The sequence below is a fragment of the Hermetia illucens genome, chromosome 7 (genome assembly GCF_905115235.1).
Source record: "Hermetia illucens chromosome 7, iHerIll2.2.curated.20191125, whole genome shotgun sequence".
NCBI classification, from domain to species: Eukaryota; Metazoa; Arthropoda; class Insecta; order Diptera; family Stratiomyidae; genus Hermetia; species Hermetia illucens.
In genome coordinates, this window is record NC_051855.1 from 11,517,105 (window position 1) to 11,538,996 (window position 21,892).

Sequence of the window (21,892 nt, forward strand, 5' to 3'; positions counted from 1 at the left end):
TTCTGTTTCTAGATTCAACACGGTGAACCTAATCTGGGTACCCTGGTGTAGAGGGAAATAAAATTTCGGATGCCTTAGCAAAAGAGGGTTTGATTGCCTCCGTCCCCGGACGGCAATTAGAGTGTCAGTACCATTGGCTAATACTGCTATTAAAAACTGGGAACAAGCTTCCCATAATGACGGTTGGCTGAGCCTTAATGCTGCTAAGCACACCAAACTTTTCCTGTCAGAACCAAACAAACATACGACGAAGTTTATACTGTCGAAAAGCGGGAAGGCTTCCAGAAGTATTGTGGGCATTCTGACTGGGCATAGTTCAGAATAGGAATTTTCTATCCTGTAATCAGGAAGCGGAATCCACGGAACGTTTTCTATGTGAGTGCCCCACCTATAGACGAATCAGACATCAGATTTTTGGTGCCAATAGCCCACATTCTCTGCAGTACTGGTGTAAAACAAGTCATTCTTGCAGAGAGCAGGAATCCTTCAACTCGGCCCAGGTTACGCATTGAACCAGCAACTCCTAGGTATCCCAGCATATTACCTCACACCAACTGCAGTAAAAACAGCATATCTACCGAACCAGCTTCGTTTCACCCTCGACTCTATGAACTGTCATTCATCAAGGAACGACTCAACGAGCTGAAATACGATCTTCCCAGGAGAACTACTTCCAATTATCATTGTAGTAGCACATCGGAGGCATGAACCACGACTGCATTACCTTAGTGAATTTGCCTCCACCAACGCACTGTACTGCCACCGCCGCGGCTGGCGGCTTGGCACAAGAGCCTATATTATCATCTGGGAGTCTGCTACATCGACCTCTCTCTGGTAATCGGAATCGCTGTTTACCTCTTCTGGAAAATTACAAAAGAAAGCGCAGGACAAGGACTCCAGATCCGGAATCCCCTAGTAGTCAACAGTTCAAAGGCAGAACGCGGGTTGAATCAACACCTGCTATCGTCTAACCAGACCTAGGCTCAACCCTTTTTACTCCGGCTTATCAGTGAGTAAAACCGTCCACCTCAACAAGTTTTTCATGGAAATTCCTGTGCATTGAACCGAGGTAGGTCGCATAAGCATGTGCCTTTGCAGGAGGTGGTAATGATCCTTAAAAGAATTTTGAAAATAAAAAAAATAATTAATTTTTTAATTTTTTATTAAAGATATATCAAAATATTGTTTTATTAATTAAAATCTAAACAATGGCATAAGCTGCATAATTTGCTAATCCACATAAATTTCTATTACGTCTAATTTTCATATAGCCCCCATCACCCCAATTATCGCCCCACCAGTTTTTCATAATCCAATATTCCGGGGTGTAACCAACAACAAGCATAGCATGGTTTACCATATCCGCCGAACAATCTGGATCGTCATAGATTCCGTTACTGAAAATAAAAATCTAAAATTAAAAAAATAAAAATAAAAATTCACAGAAACATATAGTTTTAAGGGGAGACCAGACCAGACCAGAGATAGTTGGTGGTTTTTGCCTCCGATGCGCCGCCACATCACAGTTGAAACCGCGCGGGTTTAGCGGAGGAACCCGGGACATGATCCCGTCAGTGAGGTTACCGGGCCAACCTGACGCTTTTTTTGGAGCATCCCCCGTTTCGACGAAGGCCTTCAGTCTCGACAAGGAGACCCATTTGGGCCGTCTCCAACATTGAGCTTGAAGTAATGGTCCCCTCGCTCCAGGACCTTAAAGGGGTCCTCATTTACTGGGTGCAGCGGCCTCCGAGGAGCGTCCACCCTAATGAGGACCTGCGAGCATGTCTCAAGGTCCCTGGGGTTGATATCTAGCACAGGATCGGCGGGGAATCGTAGATATACCATCTCCGCGGAGCTAACCGCAAATTCCTCTCGGTGGGCTGTGCGAAGGCCGAGGAGGACGAAAGGCAAGAACTGAGAATAATACGGATCCTCACGAGCCTTCAAGACCGTCTTTACTGTCTGGTGGCAACGTTCCAGCATCCCATTGGACTGCAGATGGTCTGTAGTGGTCCTGTGACGTTTGAAACCGAGAAAAGAGTAGACTCAAACTGCATTCCCTGGACCGTGATAATTACGGCTGGTACACCGAAGCGGGGGATCCATTCTTGGCAGAGAGCCTCGGCCCATGATTGAACCGTCGTGTCAGTCAGAGATTTTGCTTCAGGCCACCGTGTAAACTTGTCAATGATTTTGAGGCAACACTTGTATCCGCACGAGTCTCTCAAAGGGCCAGTGATACCGAGGTGGATGGTATCAAAGCGCTTGGTCGATGGTATACTCCTACTTCCTTTGTTACGAGCTTGTTGATCTTATACTTCTGGCCCAAGAGTTTACGTCCTTGTTCATGGACCAGCCAGAAATATTTTCCGATGACTAACCGTCGTCCTGATGCCTGGATGCGCAACTTCGTGTACAGCGTGGAATACTTCCTTGCGAAAATCGGGCGGAATAAATGGCCCAGGTCCCTTCCGTGAGGTCTCGCAGAGTACTTACTCTTAGGAGTTTGAGCCAAAGATAGGAAACTCCTTGAACTTGTATTTAGAATTTTCCCTCAGGCTCTGAAGTTCTGCGTCGTCTTTATGCGCCTCGGTGATTGCCGGCCGCGACGGGGACTATGACCTCCAAGATTCGTGACAAAGCGTCTACAACGACGTTGTCTATTCCAGACACATGTTGCATGTCGGAAGTACACTGGCTGATGAAGCTCAGTTGCCGAAGTTGGTGTCGGGATTTTGCTTAAGCATGAAGTAAGGGGTTTGTTGTCAGTAAATACGGTGGATGGCCTGCCCTCAAGAGAGAAGCGGAAGTATTTAATGGAGAGATACGTGGCGAGTAGCTTACGATCGTAGGCTCTGGAGTTACGTTGAGCTGGGTTGAGTTGTTTAGTAAAGAAGCTGAACGGTTGCCAAGTTTGGGACATCGACGAACACGGCTAGGGGTGCATCTGTCCGAGGAAAAGCCAGAAGTGTAGCATCTGTTGTTTGACAGTTTCAAACGTCTGGACAGCCTCAGTAAGCCACCCAACCTCGCGAGAGTCTTCTGTTTTTGGGCCCAGACAAGTAAACTTTGAGGACCAGAAATGACGATAGAAGAGTCAGATCCTTCACCGTGGTTGGCAGGGAAAAGCTTTTGATCGCTTCAACCTTGTCTGAGCCTGATTGAAATCCATCAGGGGTGATCATGCGGCCGAGAAATTTTACCTACTTCTGTAGGAATTTACATTTTTCAACGTTTAGAACGAGCCCGAGACCTCCAAGAGATGTTGAACAATGCACTCCAGATGGTTCAAATGTTCAGATTTGGAAGAAGAAGCTACCAAAACAGAAGTTTAAATTTCGTAGGGCAAAGTGGATGAACCTCTTCAATGTCTCCACGTCCTGGTGAAATAGAAGAGTCCGAAAGGTATGTCTTCGCGAGCAACAGGGATTTGGTGTTACACCTTAGCCAGATTCAAGGCCGAGAGAACAAGGCAGTTTGTCAGTGGATGCGCAAAGTCATGGATGAGTGGAGGAGGTGTCGGTATCGGTCGGGAACTGCCTGAGCATTCAGACGCCTGTAATCCAATCGCCGTTTGGCTTAGGCATCATATGGAGCGGCGATGACCAGCTATTGGACAGCTATTGGAAGGTCTACAAATACCCTGTTTCATGAGTTCATCGAACTCTTATTTTGCAACAGCTAGATTCTGGGGTGATAAGTGACGCACTTTTGAGAAGATCGAGGAACCGGTAACGTTGATGTGATACCACACATCGTGCTTCACCGACTGGGAGGGACTACTTTCAGCAGTGATTTTACGATATTTTCGGAAAAGTGCGCGAATGCGATGGTCGACAATGTCACCGAAAACAATGGAAAGAGTGTCGTCTGCGCTGGTGGAAATTGTTCCTGATGACTTTAAAGAGGTTGCGAGGTCTATAAAGGCTTTGTTCTGCAGGTCGACCCTAAGTCTGCCCCTAAAATTAGGGTTCTAATATCCGCCAAAACAAATTGCCACGAAAACGTTCGATGAAATCCGAGACTCACGTCCACCTGTTTGTAGCCGTCAGTGCGTATGAGAGAGGTGTTCGTGACAGCTAGTCGCAGGTTTCGCGTACCCACAGTCGCCGTAAGCTTGGAAACTGCACCACGTGTGTCTTTGGCACTTCTGCGGCCACGAGGCAGGAGTACACCTCGTAGACTTTGTTGACCATGGCGGTTACAGCACTTCCTGCCACCCCGAGTCCATGCAGACCAAGATAGCGCAGGTGATCTCCGGGAGCGACTGCAACCAGGGGGTTTTCAAAAACTCTGAACCGACCTTATCCCCACCCAGCTGTCTAGGGGTAGGGTCGCCCAGCGTCAGCTCGTTCAACATATGATTCAGCATCGCTTCATCACTCACTGACAATCGACATATGAACTGCTTCTTTAGCCGGACGTAGGAACCCTCCTCAGATCCTCAGACACGTCTGCGACTAACCCGATGGTCCATTGTGACGCCTGCAAGCGCTGCCAAAAGTGGACATCCTGACTGCGACCGCTGCCAGAGGGGGATCGTGCCTCTGTGGTTTTATATTCCCCAGACATATGGCGCTAGTCAGCGAAGCAGAGGCGGACCACCGGAGCAGAACCAGACGACCGAAGCAGAGAAAGAAGAAAGAGAAAGGCTGAAATCTCGTCTCCCGACGCAACAAAACCACCTCAGCCACACAGAGAACGACTCAATCAACCCAACCTTCTGTAGGTGTATATGTTTCACCTGCGGCGGTTGATAAAATAGGTCGTTGAAGCTAACAGCCTTGGTTACTCCGACAGCGATGGGAGGTTCCGGAGGTACCGGAGCAGACTCGACGGTGGAATGCGCGTAAGCTGATCCGGTGGGTAGCTCAGAAGACTTCCGACCCAAAATCGCTAGTTATGACCCAGTTCAAATCGTTGCAGTGCTGTTTAGCCCACAGTATACCTAGTAGGCAGGACAAACGCGTCCACACCACACCGTGACTGAATAATGCGTGATTTTTGCAATAGTAAAATGACGCCTCCATCCTTTGCCAAGGAGAATTGATACGACCAAAAACAGTTTTCACAATATCGACGTTATCCTTCCACTTTCTGCTGATGAGCTTTTCACACTGCAATTGTACCGACATTCGGAGCAGTTCCACCTGTCAAGGCGTCTGGTGCTCAAGGTGACGGTGAGCAAGATGAGATAGCAACCCTGATGACCAACCCAAAGACAAGTGGCTATGGAGAACCTCGTTGTGGTTGCACCGAGAGAATGCTTCATGGCTTATTAGGGCGATCAGACCAGAGTCCGCATAGGGACTCATCTGAAGTGGCTTTGGCTACGAAACCTTGGTACCCCCCCCCCCTAGTCGGAGTTTCATGGGGGTTGTGATTGTGTTCAAACGAACAGAACCTTTCGGGCCTCATACATAAGGTTGGTCATCAAGACCGTGAAATTAGGTCCACGTGACGGTACCCACGTTAATCCACAGAGAGGTAGCTGTCAGTGCAACTGAAGTCGAGGAAACAATAAAACGAATGAAACCGGAAAAAGCCACAGCCTCTGACGGCATCGCATCTGAGCTCTGGGAAGCGAAGAACAGGGACCTAACTCTGTGGCTCAGTGAAGTCTTTAATCGGGTTATTCGGGAAGGTAGAACACCATCTGACTGGGAAGAAAGTACCACGGTTCCAATTTAGTATAGAATTCAGAGAATATCAAGAAATATTTACCTGTAAAGTTGGAAAGTTTGAGGGCTAGCATTTATTGAAACGGCAACTGGTCCAATTGTAGCCACGGCAACTTTAATGGCTTCCTCATCATGTTTCGGTAAAATTGCCCATGAACTTATTTGTACAACAGCCAATTCTTTAGCAAAACGGCAATGCTTCTCTTTTGCTCGATATGGATAGTCCCTATCACGCATTAGTCCACCATATTGCTCAAGATATTTTAGGGTATTCCGTAATGAGCCGCCAGCACAACCCTTGTTACCGGTACGTGTACTACAGTCGACAATCTGTTGTTCACTGAAGAAAAAAATGATATATTTGGTTTTACATTGTCTTTTTTAGGAGCCCATTTACACGATCAGTTTGGCTTCAGTATTATTTCAGAGTAATGCCAAACTGATCGTGTAAGGCAATGAGTAATCAAAACATTTTCGTCCCTGGTCCGAAATTAAACTGAAACTAAACAATAACTATTTTGTTTGAGGATTGAGGGGTCCTAAGCCCGCATCCACTTGATCTCAGACCAGACCACATGGGGAGCAACTGACTCCCTCCTTTTTTAACCCACGAACCCCTCGTTTGGGTTTAGCAACCCAAGGTTCCAAAATAAAAAGCGCCATCTTGGCCATGTCATGTTCTACGAATTATATAAAGTGAACCGCTTCGATCACGTTGCTCCCAGGACAGAGGTGAGGCAGCACCTGACGAGTTGTTTCTGCCCTGATACGAAACCGTGAAACCATCTTCGCTTTTTATTTTTGAAGCTTGGGGTACTAAACCCAAACGAGGGCTCTGTGGATCAAAAAACAAAGGAGCAAGTTTCTCCCCATTTGGTCCGGCCCGACATCAGGTGGATGCGGGCTTAGGACCCCTCAATACTCAAATAATATATTTTCAGCTCTGGCCAAGCTTTGGCCCAAAATATTGACGAATTTACGCTCAATATAATTCGTAGTCATGTCAAAACCTCTTCAGTCCCCAGGGCAGAGGTGAGACAGCATCTGACGAGTTGCCTCTGCCCTGGTACGAAACCGTTAAACCGTATTCGCCTTTTACTAAACTATTATTACCTTAAATCCAGAATCTTTCCAGTTCTCTTATACACCTGTGCCTCGATACTTTCAGCAATACTAAATGCATAACATGATCCACAACTTAACTGATTTCTCGGTGGAGTTTTAAATCCTTGATCTCTCCAATCAAATGAATCGGGAATTTGATTTTTATCCCGAGATCTATGTATGGAGGCTCCAACTATTTGAGCTGGAGCGTCAATTAAGGGTATCCGGGGACTAGGCACCAAACGAACATGACTTTTAAGGTAGTTTTGTGAGTTCTATAAAAGAAAAAATACATATAAAGAGGTGGTCAAACTTTGGAAGCTTCCCTGAAATAAAAGATTTGATTTTGAAGATAGTTTCCTTTATTGACTAATGGTATCTTGAAAAGGATACAAATGCATATTTCGGGGACCAACTGTTCCCTTCTTCAGTGTTTTATCTTCTGAAAATCTCCGCCCCAAGTTATGATGGTCACCTCCTGGATAAGTAGAAAGGCCCGCTCTCCCAACGGTAGACGACTGGAAGGGAACAAAGGAGTGACACGGTAGAAGCTTAGAATCCTGGTAACCAGAAAGGAGAGATGCCATCGAATTCGTGTTCAGAAAAGGGGCCACAAGAAAAGCTGGCAAACTCCCAGCTGCGTGAAACCCCTTTGTCCGGGAAAAAGGGTGACAAATCCTCCAATCAGGCGGAAATGCAAGTCATCTCCCCGGAGAGGGTGGTCCTCATCCAAAAGACACGATTAGAGGAAGAAAGGCAGAAGAAGTGCAGGATGATCCTACGTAAAATCAAGGCTGCTACTATCGTCCAGTGAAACATCTCCATGGATGTCAAAAATGGCATATGGCATAATGGAGATGGAAGAATGGCTGGACCTTATTGCACGTCAGTGAAACTCCTGAATGACAGTCGAAGAGGAACTGAAGAAAAAGCAAATCCCCTAGTTGGGCAAAAAACGCAGTGCCCTCAGTCCGCCAGATGAGGGAACAAAAAATCGACAAAAGGAGGCGAGGGGAAAACAGCGGGGATCTGCCGTCGAGGACGCAGTAGGAGGCGGTAACCAAGAGGACCAAGTAGCGCCAAAAACAGAAGAAAAATCAGCGACAACAACCTAAGTTGAATAGCGAGAGGAGTGGCTCCACTGTAGCAAAGTCGAGGTCCATTACGACATCAACGTCAAAGAGAAAGAGAAGGAGTAAACCACGGTCAGAAGCCATTCGCACTCCCTCCTCTCACGTAAGTTTTTCGAGAAGTCTGTAACAGCGCCAAACCAGATGACGCTAAGGTAGATGTTAAATAAGGGAGCTGGATTGTCTCACTAATACGGAAGAGGTGGAGGGGGCGATAAAATGGCATTGCCCAGATGTGGATGGGAGTTACCTCTGTTAATTCTAGAGGACATCCTGCAAGCAACCATGCATAGGAGTGCAACCGCTCACGACCTTATGGGGCAGATGGTGCAAGAAAGAAGTGTTGACCTGTTGCTTCTCAGCGAACAGTGTCGAGATAGGAAGTCACCATCGTGGTATGCCGATATATCTGGCACTGCTGTCACATGGGTGAGAAACACGGTTAACTTGCGAGTGCGGGCCTATGGTCGAGGGAACAGCTTCGTTTGGGTTCACACCGTAAGAATCTATCCAAGTTTTTCGAAATAGGCTCGCCACCTTGAAGGATGAGATTAGAAACACGGAAAGGAGAATTCTAGTCGCAGGAAACCTTAACGCCAGAGCTTTCGAATGGGGCATGCCTTAGCCAGATTCTCGAGGCATACAGACTACGACAGGACTCATTTTCCTAAATACCACTCTGACATTTCGACGACCTGGCTGCAAGGACACTATCCCTGACGTAACTTTTGCTACAGAGTCTTTAGTGTCAGCGATGCAACCAGGCACCTCGTAGGTGTTTGCCGGACGGCAGTACCTTCTGGAAGATTTCACGGCCAGTGATCATCAGTACATTTCCTTTGGAGTGACCAACGGCTCTTCCCAATGTTTTACGTCCGGCAAACGCCTACCAGGTGAAACATCGGGAAAATCGACGTGGCAAAATTTATCGAAGCTCCCTCAAGAGATGTAAATAAACGACAAGACCAAGGCGCAGACAGAAGAACTGCAACTGAATCGTTAGCTCATTCAACAGTGAGGCTCATTACCGCAGCTTGTAATGCCTCGGCTCCCAAAAGGAAACTGCGTCCCAGGAAGTTACCTGTGTTCTGGTGACTGTACGCCTGAAATTACAAGCCTACGAAGGAATTGCCTCAGACATCGGCGGACGAACAGAAAAATGCTGCATACCGAGTAATCTTGCATTCTCAAAGAACGCGGGCACGAGCAGAAACCTACCAAGAACTCCGTCGAGCGGAGAAGCGACTTCACAGATGGAAAAAGGAACTCGAAAAGTACAGAGAGCAATCGCACCAGGCACGGAAGTTTTACCAACAAATCAGCAGGATGAAGCTGCGGCAATTGGGTGGGAGTAAGATCGACGACGACTTGTTGAAATCACTTTGGCTGCGACGACTCCCGGACAGCACCCAGGCGGCCCTCGCGTGCTTCTCCGGTTCTTTGGAGGCACTGGCAGCTGCGGTCGATAAGGTGCACGAGGTATACGCGCGTCCAACAATAGCGGCCATTCAGCTAGTGACCAGTATGGCTAAAATGAGGCCGACGCTGGATGCTCAGCGTTCGGGTGCATCTTCTGCTCGAAAAGGACGATCGGGTACCAGGTCATTAGGACAACCTACGGACCGAAGTTTTTGTTGGTACTATCGCAGATTCGGTGAAAAAGCCACCAGATGTATGATCCCGTGTAAATTCGCGTCTTCCTCAAAAAACAAGGTCCGCGGGGGGTCCTGGCGACGGCCACCCAGAACGCAGCGCCACGTCGCCTAACAATTTATGACCCTCTTACTCGGCGCAGTTATCTCGTAGATACTGGTGCGGAGGTTTTGGTTCTTCCCGTACCCGGGCACCATCGGCTATTTCCTCAACCGTTAAAACTGGCGGCAGCAAATTCCTACCGTGGAGCTTCTTCTCCAGACAGTTAAACCCCGCTCAACGCAATTCCAGCACCTACGATCGAGACCTGCTCGCCACGTACTTCAGCATTAAATAGTTCCGTTTCTTCCTAGAAGGCAGGCCGTTCACAGTGTTCAAGGACCATAAGCCTCTCACATATGCTTTGAAACAAAAGCCCGACAAAGCGTCCCCTCGTCAACTTCGACACCTGAGCTTTATAAGCCAGTTCACGTCCGACATACAGCACGTGACCGGCAAGGACAACATAGTTGCTGACGCTTTGTCATGTGTCTCCGAGCTTAACATCCCGCCTCACTCAACTTCTTGGCTATCGCCAAGGCGCAGGTAGATGACGCAGTACTTCAGAGCCTCAAATCCAACCCCAAATATAAATTTCGGGAATTGCCCATCTTCGGCTCGAACCTCTCTCTCTGCTGCGAATACTCGAAATAGGGACCCTGGCCATCCATTCCACCTTTCGCAAGGAATTGTTCCGCGCGGTTCACGACGTAACGCATCCAGGTATCAGGACGTCAAATCGGTTAGTCGCCGAGAAATATTTCTGGCCCTCCATGAATAAGGACATCAACTTCTGGGCCTTCTTACGCTTGCCAGAAGTGTAAAGACACCAGGCATGTATTCCCCGCACTACCAAGCGGTTCCACACCATACACCTCGACATCGTAGGACCTTTGCGAGACTCGCATGGTTACAAGTATTGCCTCACAATCGTCGACAGGTTTACGCGGTGGCCTGAGGCCGTTAAAGGACTTTACGGCGCAATATTGTGCCGAAGTCCTCCGTCGAGAGTGGATCCCTCGCTTAGGTGCCCTGCAATAATCATCACTGACCAGGGAATGCAATTTGAGTCCACCCTTTTCTCAGAGTTAGGCAAACTCCTGGGATTCAAACGCCAGCAAACTGCGGCTTACCCGCAATCCAATAGGATGCTAGAGTGTTGGCACCGGACGCTGAAAACCGCCATTATGGCTCGCGATAAGTCGTCCTGGACTCAGGTCTTGCCGCTCGTCCTACTCGGTCTACGAACAACCCGCCGAGAGGAGTTTGCTGCCAGCCCCACGGAGCTAGCATACGGGGAGAACCCAAGACTCCCAAGTGATCACAGATTCGGGATTGCTGCGCCTGCTGAAAGACAACCTTCGCCACATAAAAGCCACACCTCCCACACGACACTCGTCCGCACCTGCCTCCGCGCCCAAAGAACTGGACACATGCACGCACGTCCTGACCAGGACGAATGCTGTCCGGAAGCCGCTGCAGCCTCCATACGAAGGCCCGTACCGTGTTCTCGAGCGTGGAGAACATTTCTTCCAGTTCGAGATAGGGGGACAAAAAAGGCTGTCTCCTTATCTAGGCTGAAGCCCGTTTGCGCCCCAAATATATTGGAGGATGGCTCCTAAAACCGGCTAAAGGAGCAGTTCATAAGCCGGCTGTCAGTGAGTGAGGAAGCGAAGCTGAGTCCCTTCTTCAACGAGCTGAGGCTGGGTGACCGTAGCCCCAGCCAGCTGCTTCGAGAAACAAGGCAACTGGGTGGGGATAAGGTGGACTCAGAACTTTTGAAAATGCTCTAGTTGAAGCAGCTCCTTGAGAGTACCTGCTCCATCTTAGCCTGCGCGGACTTGGGGTCACTATGAAAAACAAGAAGACGCCTGGTCCTGATGGCATCCCAGCGGAAGTTTACAAACTGGTGTTCCAACAACGGCAAGACTTGCTACTTTGGTCTTCAAAGCTTGCTTGAAGAAGGGCTGGAAGGTGGTCAGACTCGCGCTGATCAGCAAGGATAAAGAAGACCCGGAGCTCCCATCTGCATACCGACCGCTTTGTATGCTTGACACGGCCGGGAATGCTCGAGAAGGTCATCAGGAGTAGCCTCCCTGAAGCGATCCGTGCATGTCGGGGACTTATCCCCAAGGCAGTTCGGGTTCAGAACAGGTAGATCCACAGTGGATACTATTATGGAGATCATAGATGCGGTTCATCGAGCGGATAGTGCTCCTCATAACGCTTGATGTCACAAATGCCTTCAATTTCGTAAGATGGACAGACATGTTAGGCACATTAGAAAATTCATTCCACGTGCCAAGCTATCTCTTCCAGATCTTGAGGGATCATCTGAAAGACCGCTCCCTCTCTATGAGACGCTAGAGGGCCAGAGGCGGATGGAAATCACGTCGGGAGTAACACAGGGATCCATCCTAGGGACGGACCTCTGCAATACTCCCTACCATAGTCTGCTGAGACTCGATATACCTGAAGAGTCATGCCTGGGCGGTAATGCCGGACGCACTGTTGAATAGGCACAGAATTGGCATCTTGATGCGACGGATATGCAGACTGCAGCTGGAATTTCTGCCTTGAGTCGGTTATTGGCGAATGTTGGGGGCCCTATATCTACTAGTTGCCCTCCTTACCGAGGAACGTAAAGCTATCTACCGCCGTAAGAGCGAAAACTTAAGAGAACGTCAACGCACCCTTATCAAGTATCAACTTCCTTGACAAAATGTGTCAAGAGGCAGATGGACTGCGCGGATCATCGACAACTTAGACCCATGACTGAACTGAAAGTGTCAGACTGATTACTTCCTTACCCAACTTCTAAGTGGGCATGGAGGTTTTCAGTCTTACCTCCACAGGATTGGGATTGTGTGTTCTGCAATGGAGTGGCGGACGACGCTGAACACACCTTTTTCTCTTGCGAAAGGTGGGATGGCTTTCGTCAGAAGCTTCATGCGGACACAGGGGAGCTCTCTCCAGACATCATTGTCAGGGAGATCCTGAAGAGCGCTGGCAGATGGAGTCGTGTTGCGCATTATGTTCGGGCCCTTCTTATTGCGAAGAACTCGACCGGCGGAGAAACTGGATGGCAAGGGGTTCCCTAAACTAACTTCAGTGGTGAACCAGACAGGGTAAGAGCGTAAGCACCGAGGAGAGGGGGAAAGTAACGAGGAAGAAGACCAGATAAAATGGTATAGAAAGTGTTGAGTGCTTGGTCACACATAAATGGAGAGAGGAGGGGGACCCAGTTGTTTGACGCCAGGCCTGAGTTCAGACCTTCCAAGTTCGCCTTACGAAAGTTGAACTTGGTAGGGTTGCGAGGGACCGGAAAGTGGAGTCGGGATATCTGAACATCGAATTCGAGAGCTGGATGAGGAGGGAAAGATGATTTCGGCACGGAGAAGGGAGAGGGGGCTGCCAAGCGCAGTGCAGTCTCTATCACAACGAAAGACAGAGTAACCTTCGAGGAGCTCAGAATCTGAAATCCTGTCATCCAGCCAGGTTTCAGAAATGCAGATGACATGATGTTGGAATGCTAAGGCAGACAGTTTGACCGACAGCTTTGGTCCTTAGACCCCTTAAATTTTGGTAAAAGAGTGTATAGTTGCCGAAATTATTCAAGTTCGGCGAGGCAGGTGGGTGGGCCGGAAATTTTCACGCAGCTTAGTCCTCTGATAAGCCTTGACGAAGACCCCCTGTGACCAAAAGGAAGATTGGACGATAGCATCGAAGTTATGGGGATATGTCACTTTGAAGGAAGCTATCACTCGATCAGGAGAGCCATCCTTCGTCAGCTTCACACATGAAAGAGGTAACAAAGTTGAGTTGGTTTTGCTTCTGATATAGGCCAGAATTTTGTCGGACCCGGTGGAGTAAGCTAGCCTTGACACGAACAGCTATTTTGGCGGGGAGGCAACGTTCAATTGGGGGCCGCTCAGGCGACATGAGGTGGTCGGAAAGGCCTGCGATTCAGCGGCTGCGGGCGTTGATGATCCACAGGAGGAAGCAGGAAGGTGGTGCTAATGCAGTGACTGTAGGACAATTGCCAGAAGTGAGTAGCGCATCCGATGATGAGTTGGGAATATGTCCCTCGGATGGAGGACGATTTTTCAGTTGGCTAGCGGACGTAGTCGGGTTGATACAATCTTTTATAGACGCACTGGAATAGTACGTGCCAGATAGAGGCGGAGAATTAGTCGACTGAGGCGACTTAGGTATGACGCCAGTATTGTTGGCCGCAGTCTCCGGCAAGGTATAAGCAGAGCCAGTCAGCGGCATCTCAGGAGCTGAGGCTACGCTCGATGAAGCTGCAACTTGTGAGGGCGATTTTGAAACTGCATATTGAATCGACGCCAAAGTCGCCGTGTGTTGATGCAGCAGCTGGATTGCATCAGGTAGCGTGGTACCGCAGCAGGTGTTACAACGATAAGGAAGAGGGAATACCCAAACATTTGGCGTGGAAGGTCGCACCACAGTACCCATCGCAGTCTAAAAATTTAGAGCGAATAGATTCCGGCCCCTTACAAATGGCACACAGAGTACCATAAATCGACGAGGAAGTTGCCATCATACATTTGAAAAAGGGTGTCCAACACAGAGCCGCGGAAGCTAATGAGCACCAGGTTACTCAAGGAAAGGCTCAAAGAACAAGGTAAAGGGAAACTGCAGAATATTCGCGATAGAAAGTCCATGTAACACGTCCGTTCGACTCGAAGTTTGGAGTTACATAGGATGGAATAGTGGAGGATGGAGAATTTCTTGCTTCCTCAAGGTTGGTAGAGAGGTGAAATTCGCGGTCGTAGTGCCTATGATTACAGAAAACGCTACCGAATGGATATAGGAACCAAACGCTATTATTTGAGCATATTTTTCGCCTTCCAAGACATAATGAAAGTCAACGCTTGGCTTATCTATTGCAAAGAGTGATTCGTTTTACAGGAAAGTTTCCAAAATTGTGACCACACTTATAATTCAGGTAATTCAAATAATTATATGTATTTTTAGATTTTTATGGTTTTAATAAGGCCAGAGGAAAACACACTTACCAAATCCGCAAAACAATTAGCTCTCAACTGAAAGGCCACCTTTCCACTTTGGTATAACGAATTATGAGCCCTAATCCGTTTACAATTTTCTTCGTACGCTTTTCGACAACGGATTTCTTCAAACGGACGATATGTTTTATTATTCTGACCCTGCAAGATGATCAACAAAAAGATAATCCGTAAAAGATACTATCCGTTTTCTCCTTGTATAAATAGATAAAAAGTAAGATGTCTTTCCACGATAAAAACCCAGTAAATTACTTTGTAATCCTCAAAATCATCGTACACCAAAATTCTGCCATTTTCCTCAACACGACACTGAACTTTTGATAAACTTAAAACCGTCATTAATAGGAAAATATTTAATTGAAATTTCATATTTAATTAATATTCCATAAATATCAAATACGCACACTTATGAATACTTGTCGGTTTGGTAGTTTGGTGTTTGGTAGACCCCCCGCGACTGGCAGTCCAACACTTTGCACTGTCCATGATTTCAGTTTCAGCGAAATTCATTTATGAAATTTTGCATTTTTTTTTTGCAATGGTTGGCATCATTTCCTTGTTATTTAATTAGAATTTTCTTGTGAGGGTTACGGACGCGTCATTGACGTTTTGATGAGGTAAACGATTTATAATTTCATTTGGTTATATACCTCAGCGAAGCAATTCAAATTCCCTAAATTTAAGGGGTCCGCTTCCGAAATTCTTGAATTTTTTTTCAATTTGATGATATGAGAGCGTATAAACCTAAAAAGATGGCGAAATTGACCATGAAGGTCCACCCGCAAATATTGAAGCTCAATCGAAGTGCTCCGTCGACAGCTGCTTGTACGTCTCTATGCTAGCCAGGCTCAGGAATGTGGGACGGACCTTCAATTTCGTTGTTTTTTGTTTTTTTTTGGGATAGTTATCCCCTCTTGGTCGTCTCCGGCTACTTAGAATGGTCTTTTGACATATGGCGCCCAATGTGGGGCCATCTATAATGACAATATGTAATTACGTTAAGCCTCAATTTTCCTTCCCACCTAGTGGAATAAAATTTCCCATACTATCGTCGGAGAGCTGGTCGTTTCTTGTGTTTTTCTTTGAGACTTAGCGTCTTGTAGCTCCCTCAACGACTACCTACCTTGTCGTGGTGAGGGAGCTCAGTAAGGAAGATCCTTCAGAAAATGGGAGGTGACACCTGAATCCAAGCGGTAATCAAAACCGCAAGCTAAAGTGTGGCTACCGAGGGCTGAATGGTCACAGGGGTTAAGATGTGGCCGTAAACGGTGAAGTCTGAGTACCAGGCGACCCCCAGTTTCAACTAGCCTTGTCTCGGCAAAAAGGGGCTCTGCCGAGATCGACCTACTTTCCCTGATAAAACTGAGGTCATAGCAGCCAATTATGAAAAAACAAAAAAACAAAAACATAAACCTGTTAAACAAACACAATTAAACCTCGATCGTGACGATCCAACCCCAAGTGAAGGGGCAACCCTAAGCTCATCGATGGAGAACCTGAGTCTAGGCTCAGATTCTTCATTTACTCAGGTGGGAACCTATCTAATTGGGACCCTGTCCTTAACGGACGAGCCGAAGCAGGCCCCTTCCGTCAGCACTCCTGACCCCAGGCTCCAATCGGTGCCACCTGCTGAGGCTACAGTCCTGGCCATGGGTAACCACCTGTCCACGGACATCAACAACCGGGAGTAATCTATTACCCGCTCTAACATTTTCCCCACAGTGTCCAAAAGACATATGGGTCTATATGAGGATGTTTCACCTGGAGGTTTACCAGGCTTAGGCAGAAGTAGCAACTTCTGCCGCTTCCATGCCGCTGGAAATATCTCCTCGGACATGCACGCTTCGAACAACTCAGTGAACATGTCCGGTCTGGATTTCACGGCAAACTTAAGGGCCTTATTCGGTACTCCGTCCAGTCCCGGCGCTTTATTATCTCCTATTCTACCGCAGATGTCCATCAGCTCGTCTCTGGTGAATGGCGGAATTGCCGTCACATTCAGAGGTAGTTGGAATGTGTCGGTGCTCTCCTCTTGCTGGGGGAATAACCCCTGAATGATTTTCAGCAAGAGGGTAGGACACGTGATCTGCGAAGATAAACGGCCTCTGAATCGTCCCATCACGATTCTGTAGGCACCCCCCACGGGTTTACGTCCGCTTCTGAGCAGAGCTCCTTAAAGCATTTCCTCTTGCTTTTCTAGATGGGGCGAGCTTGAGGGTTTTGCAGGCTGCCTGATAGGCGCGCTGTTTTTACCCCCGATCGACTCTACCTACCACCCTCTGAGCCGCTCTTCTGGCTCAGTGGCAGGCTGATCGAAGACCAGCCAGTTCACCATTCTACCAGTAGTTTGGTCTTCTAATGAGCACCTCCTAGACATGGACACGCCACATGCTTTGGCGATGCATTGGGCCACATGGACAGCTCTTTCCGTAGAGGCGCCTGCTTTAGCAGGTTTAGGTTGATCTAACCACAGCTCTATGAAGGTCTGTTCGTCCATTCTGTTTTTGCAGACCAGCCTGAAATCTTTCTCGGTTTCGGGCATGATGGGTCTTTGCCCTGTGGCTGGATACATGTCTCAAAGAAGATCGCCTGGTGATCGCTGTGGGTGTAGCGTTCGTTGACGAACCAGGACATACTACGCGCCAGCGCAGGGGCAGGATACTCCGCCATCAGCCGCCTCCTCAGCAGACGCCGCCATTTGTTTTGTTTATATTGAAATTTTCCTTTAGATGGTAAAAATAAAATTTAAATCGCCGCAAGAGACGGCGTCGAAGTGTTCGCATCGGTGGATCTCTTTTCACTTCCTCTAGGACGCGACCCGTTTCAATCACGCGGCGGTGGGCCTGGACGAGGAGTCCTTGGTGCTGGTGTCCGACGTAATGAAATCGGCTTCGTACTCACTGCTGAAGAGCGAATTAATCAGGCGCCTGTCAGTAAGTGAGTCACCAAAACTGGATCACTTGCTGGCAGGCCTAACGTTGGGAGATCGAACTCTCAGCAAATTGGTGCGCGAAATGAAGCAATTGGGTGGGAGTAAGATCGATGACGAGTTGATGAAGTCCCTTTGGCTGCGTCGGCTCCCGGAAGGCACCCAGGCGGTCCTCGCGTGCGTCCCAGGTTTCTTGGAGGCACTGGCAGCTGCGTCCAACAAAGTACACGAGGTGCACGTACGCCCAACCATAGCGGCCGTTCAACAGCCATCGGACCAGGTGGGCGACTTAAGGCGCAAAATAGCCGCCTTAACAGCCAGTGTGGCCGAGATGCGGGCGACGTTGGACGCTCAGCATTCGGGCGCCAGATCACGAGCTCACTCGCGGTCTGCCACTCGAAAAGGGCGATCAGGTAGCAGGTCGTCAGGAGAGTCCACGGACCGAGGGATTTGCTGGTACCACCGCAGATTCGGCGATGAAGCCACTAAATGTACAATCCCTTGTAAATTCACGCCTGCCGCAAAAAACTAGGTAAGCGGGGGGTCCTGGTGACGGCCACCCAGAACACAGCGCCACGTCGCCTAACAATTTATGACCAACCTTAATTCGTCGGGACAAATGGTATCTCACCCAGGCAATAATCTTTCCGTACTTTTAGAAGACATTACCGACTCTCGTGTTCGGGCACTTCTCCAAAAGTTCAGCCAGATTACTACCGAGTGTAGTCTCTCCAAACCAGTGAAGCACAATGTGTAGCACCACATTAACACTACTGGTTCCCCGATCTTCTCGAAGGTGCGTCCTCTACCATCCCAGAAGCTGGCAACAGGGTATCTGGAGACCTTCGGACAGCTGTTGGTCTTCCCCACTGCATATGGTCCCTAAGCCAAACGGCGAATGGCGTCCATGTGGGGTTTACAGAAGGCTAAACGCGCAGATTGTTCCAGACCAATATCCTATTCCGACTTTGCGGATCATCTCACAAACTGCCGCATCTTTTCGACCTTGGATTTAACCAAGACCTATCACCAAATCCCTGTAGCTCCAGAAGACATTCCAAAGACGGCAATATGCACACCCTTTGGACTCTTCCAATTCACACGGATGACTTTCGGGTTGTGCAATGCGGCGCAAACTTTTCAAAGGTTCATCCACTCGGTCTTGCGAAACCTCGACTTCTGTTTCGTATATTTGGATGATGTTTTGGTCGCCTCTTCCTCAGAGTCTGAGCATTTAGCCCATCTCGAGTGCATTTTTCAACGTCTCCTTTAGGCCGGGTTAGTCCTAAACGTTGAGAAATGTAAGTTCCTTCAAACAAAGGTGAGATTCCTCGGCCACTTCATTTCTCCTGAAGGAATACAGCCCGACTCAAACAAGGTGCAAGCGATTACAAGCTTCCTGCGTCCGAAAACTGTAAAGGATTTGCGGAGGTTCTTGGGCATGGTAAACTTCTATCGTCGTTTTCTGCCCAAGCCCGCCCAACACCAACCCGTTTTGAACGCGTACTTATCTGGCCCCAAAATTAAGGACACACGAGAGATCGTGTGGTTTGCAGAGGCTGTCCGTGCGTTCAATAAATCCCGACAGCAACTGGCTGAAGCTACACTCTTGGCATTTCCTCTGCAAGATGCACCTCTGGCCGTTTTTGTTGATGCCTCTGATAATGCAGTAGGTGCCGCTCTTCACCAAAAGGTGAATCACGTCTTGCAATCGTCGAGCTTCTTCCCTAGGCAGTTGAACCCCGCTCAACGGAACTACAGTACCTACGATCGTGAACTGCTCACCGCGTACTTGAGCATTAAGTACTTCTCCTCCTCCCTTGAAGGCAGGCCGTTCGCAGTGTGCACGGACCATAAGCCTCTCATATATGCTTTGGAACAAAAGCCCGACAAAGCGTCCACTCGTCAGGTTCGACATCTGAGCTTTATAAGCCAGTTTACGTCAGACATCCAGCACGTGTCCGGCAAAGACAACATAGTTGCTGACGCTTTGTTTCATGTCTCCGAGATAAATATCCCCGCCTCACTCGACTTCTTGGCTATCGCGCAAGTAGATGACGCAGTGCTTCAGAGCCTCAAATCCAACCCCAAATACAAATTGCGGGAGTTCGGCTCGAACCAGCAAGAATGAAGTCAAGCTGATCTGTCTGAAGTTCTTTGGATTAGAATAGTCATCTTTCCCAGATTTCGGTATGAAAACTACCTTAACCTGTTGCCAAGAAGAAGGCACGTAGCCCAGAGCAAGACATCCTCGAAAAATATTTCTTAGAGGTCGCTGTAAATGCTCCATACCCTCCTTTAGCATTGCCGGATAGATGCCATCCATGCCAGGTGCTTTGAAATGTTCAAAGGACAGCATGGCAGCTCTCACCTTTTCATGGGTAATAACCGCTTTCGCAGTGTTCCAGTTCCCCTTGCAACGCTTGCGTGTTGGAAGGGGTTGCAAGAACCGTCAACTCTCCCCCTACCCGTTCTCCCGGATGGTGTACTTTCAGGAGGGTCTGTACTGAATCCAGTCTGGAGCTCGTGAAAGTACCGTCGGGTTTTCTAAGAGAATCCAACTTGGCCGACTCATCCCTTTTGAGGACTCTGCATAGCCTTGACGTCTCCTTTCGTCGTCCAGTTCCTCACAGTACGCTCTAAAGGAGTCTCGTTTCGAGCACCTCACGAGCCTCCTATATTCACGTTGTGAGTTCCTGAAATTTAACCAGTCTTCGTTCTTGTTACTTTTGCAAGCACGATTTAGAAGTCGCCTGGTTGCTCCTGCACGTCCTGAGTTTTTGCAGTTCTCGGTTCCACCAAGGAACCGTTTTACCGCTTTGGCCTAGCACTCTAAAAGTGTGCAGTTCAGAGTTTTCAATTCATCTTCCAGCACCAAAGGAGTCCTTAGTCGCCTAGGGAACTGTACTTTATTGCCAAGAAGTTCATTGAACTTTTCCCAATCCGTTTTTCTAGGGACTAAGGGACGTCTTTGTACTGCAGACTGTTCGCCCGCAATAGTCAGATTGAATTCTAGATATCGGTGATCTGACAGAGAGACCTCGTCTAGCACTCGCCAAATATAATACTTTTGAGGTGCAGATTTTTAGGTCAATTACTTCGCTTCTTCTCGGTCCCACGAACGTAGGGGCGCACCCTACGTTTGCAGTCATAAGACCAGCTGAAGTGATGAAATCAAATAGCTTCTCCCATCTTGGATTGCATTTGCTACTGCCCCAACAAATATGTTGAGCATTCGCATCGCAACCTATTAAGAGTTCGAGACCACTTGATTCTGTATACGCCACCAGATCCCTAAGTTCTTGCGTCGGTGGAGGATACAAAGAATCATAGGGTAAATAAGCGGAGGCAACTATGATGTTTTTCCTCTCGCCATTTATCTGGTATTGTATGATGACCGTAGCTAAGTCCTGGGAACAATATTGTCTCAGCATAGTTGCCTCTAACCGTCTTGACATCAGGACGCAAGCTCCCGGTCTTATGGATCTTTCGTCGTAGAAGATCCTAGCCCCCTTTACTGATCCAATGCCACAGATTCTGTTAAATCGAACCCACGGTTCTTGCATCACAAAGATATAGGGGAAATCCTGTAGCTTTGTCATTCTCGCTGCCAACAGGTAGGAGGGAGCTTTGGCATGCTGCAGATTGATTTGACCAATCTTTATGTTTTTCGACATAAACTTAGTCTATTGTCGCTGACAGAAGAGTCTGGTGCGTCCAGTGTGGATCTTACCGGGGTTTCCAGTTTATCCCCACCTTCCGCCGGGGATTCCGCTTCCTTGTGTCCGATTTCTCTGGGCGTTACCGCGCCTAGTGGTACAGCCACGTCCATGTCCTCATTTCCATGGTGCTTCATCTTCCTTCGCAGTGCTCTCTTCTGCTGTCGGCTTCGGGCCTTTCCAGGTTCACGATGTCCGGACCGCTTGGATCCATTTCCACACACCGGCGTTAAACCAGTAGCGTGAGTCCTCCAAAATCCGCGCCTCGGCCGCGACATGATTGCTCATGGTCGCGGGTGGATTCGAACTCTGTGACTTCTTACCACTTGGAGAGTTTAAATCCATCGTTTCCATATTCATATTTTTGGACACCCTTAGTGTTGTAGTAAACTACTACAGACTCCCCCACCACGATAAGGTGGTGTCCGAGGGGGAGTAAAAAAGTATACGGGAAGAACCCAAGACTCCCAAGTGATCCGGTCTTCGAGAAAAGATCAGGCCTCACAAATTCGGGATTGCTGCGTCTGCTGAGGGACAATTTTCGACGCATTAAAGCCACACCTCCCACCCAACAGTCTTCCGCACC

At 48.3% G+C, this 21,892-nt stretch overlaps 1 protein-coding gene across 1 annotated transcript; it reads right to left on the minus strand.

Moving 5' to 3' along the window:
* Positions 1 to 1,144: 1,144 nt before the first annotated feature.
* On the minus strand, positions 1,145 to 15,106 carry LOC119660942 (procathepsin L). Its single transcript, XM_038069944.1, has 5 exons — positions 14,911 to 15,106; positions 14,650 to 14,799; positions 6,795 to 7,060; positions 5,725 to 6,021; positions 1,145 to 1,397 (listed from the first exon to the last, which is right to left on the minus strand). Exons 1-5 carry the CDS (start codon positions 15,025 to 15,027, stop codon positions 1,202 to 1,204), a joined length of 1,026 nt encoding a protein of 341 aa, XP_037925872.1. The 5' UTR covers positions 15,028 to 15,106; the 3' UTR covers positions 1,145 to 1,201.
* Between the last annotated feature and the right edge of the window lie 6,786 nt (positions 15,107 to 21,892).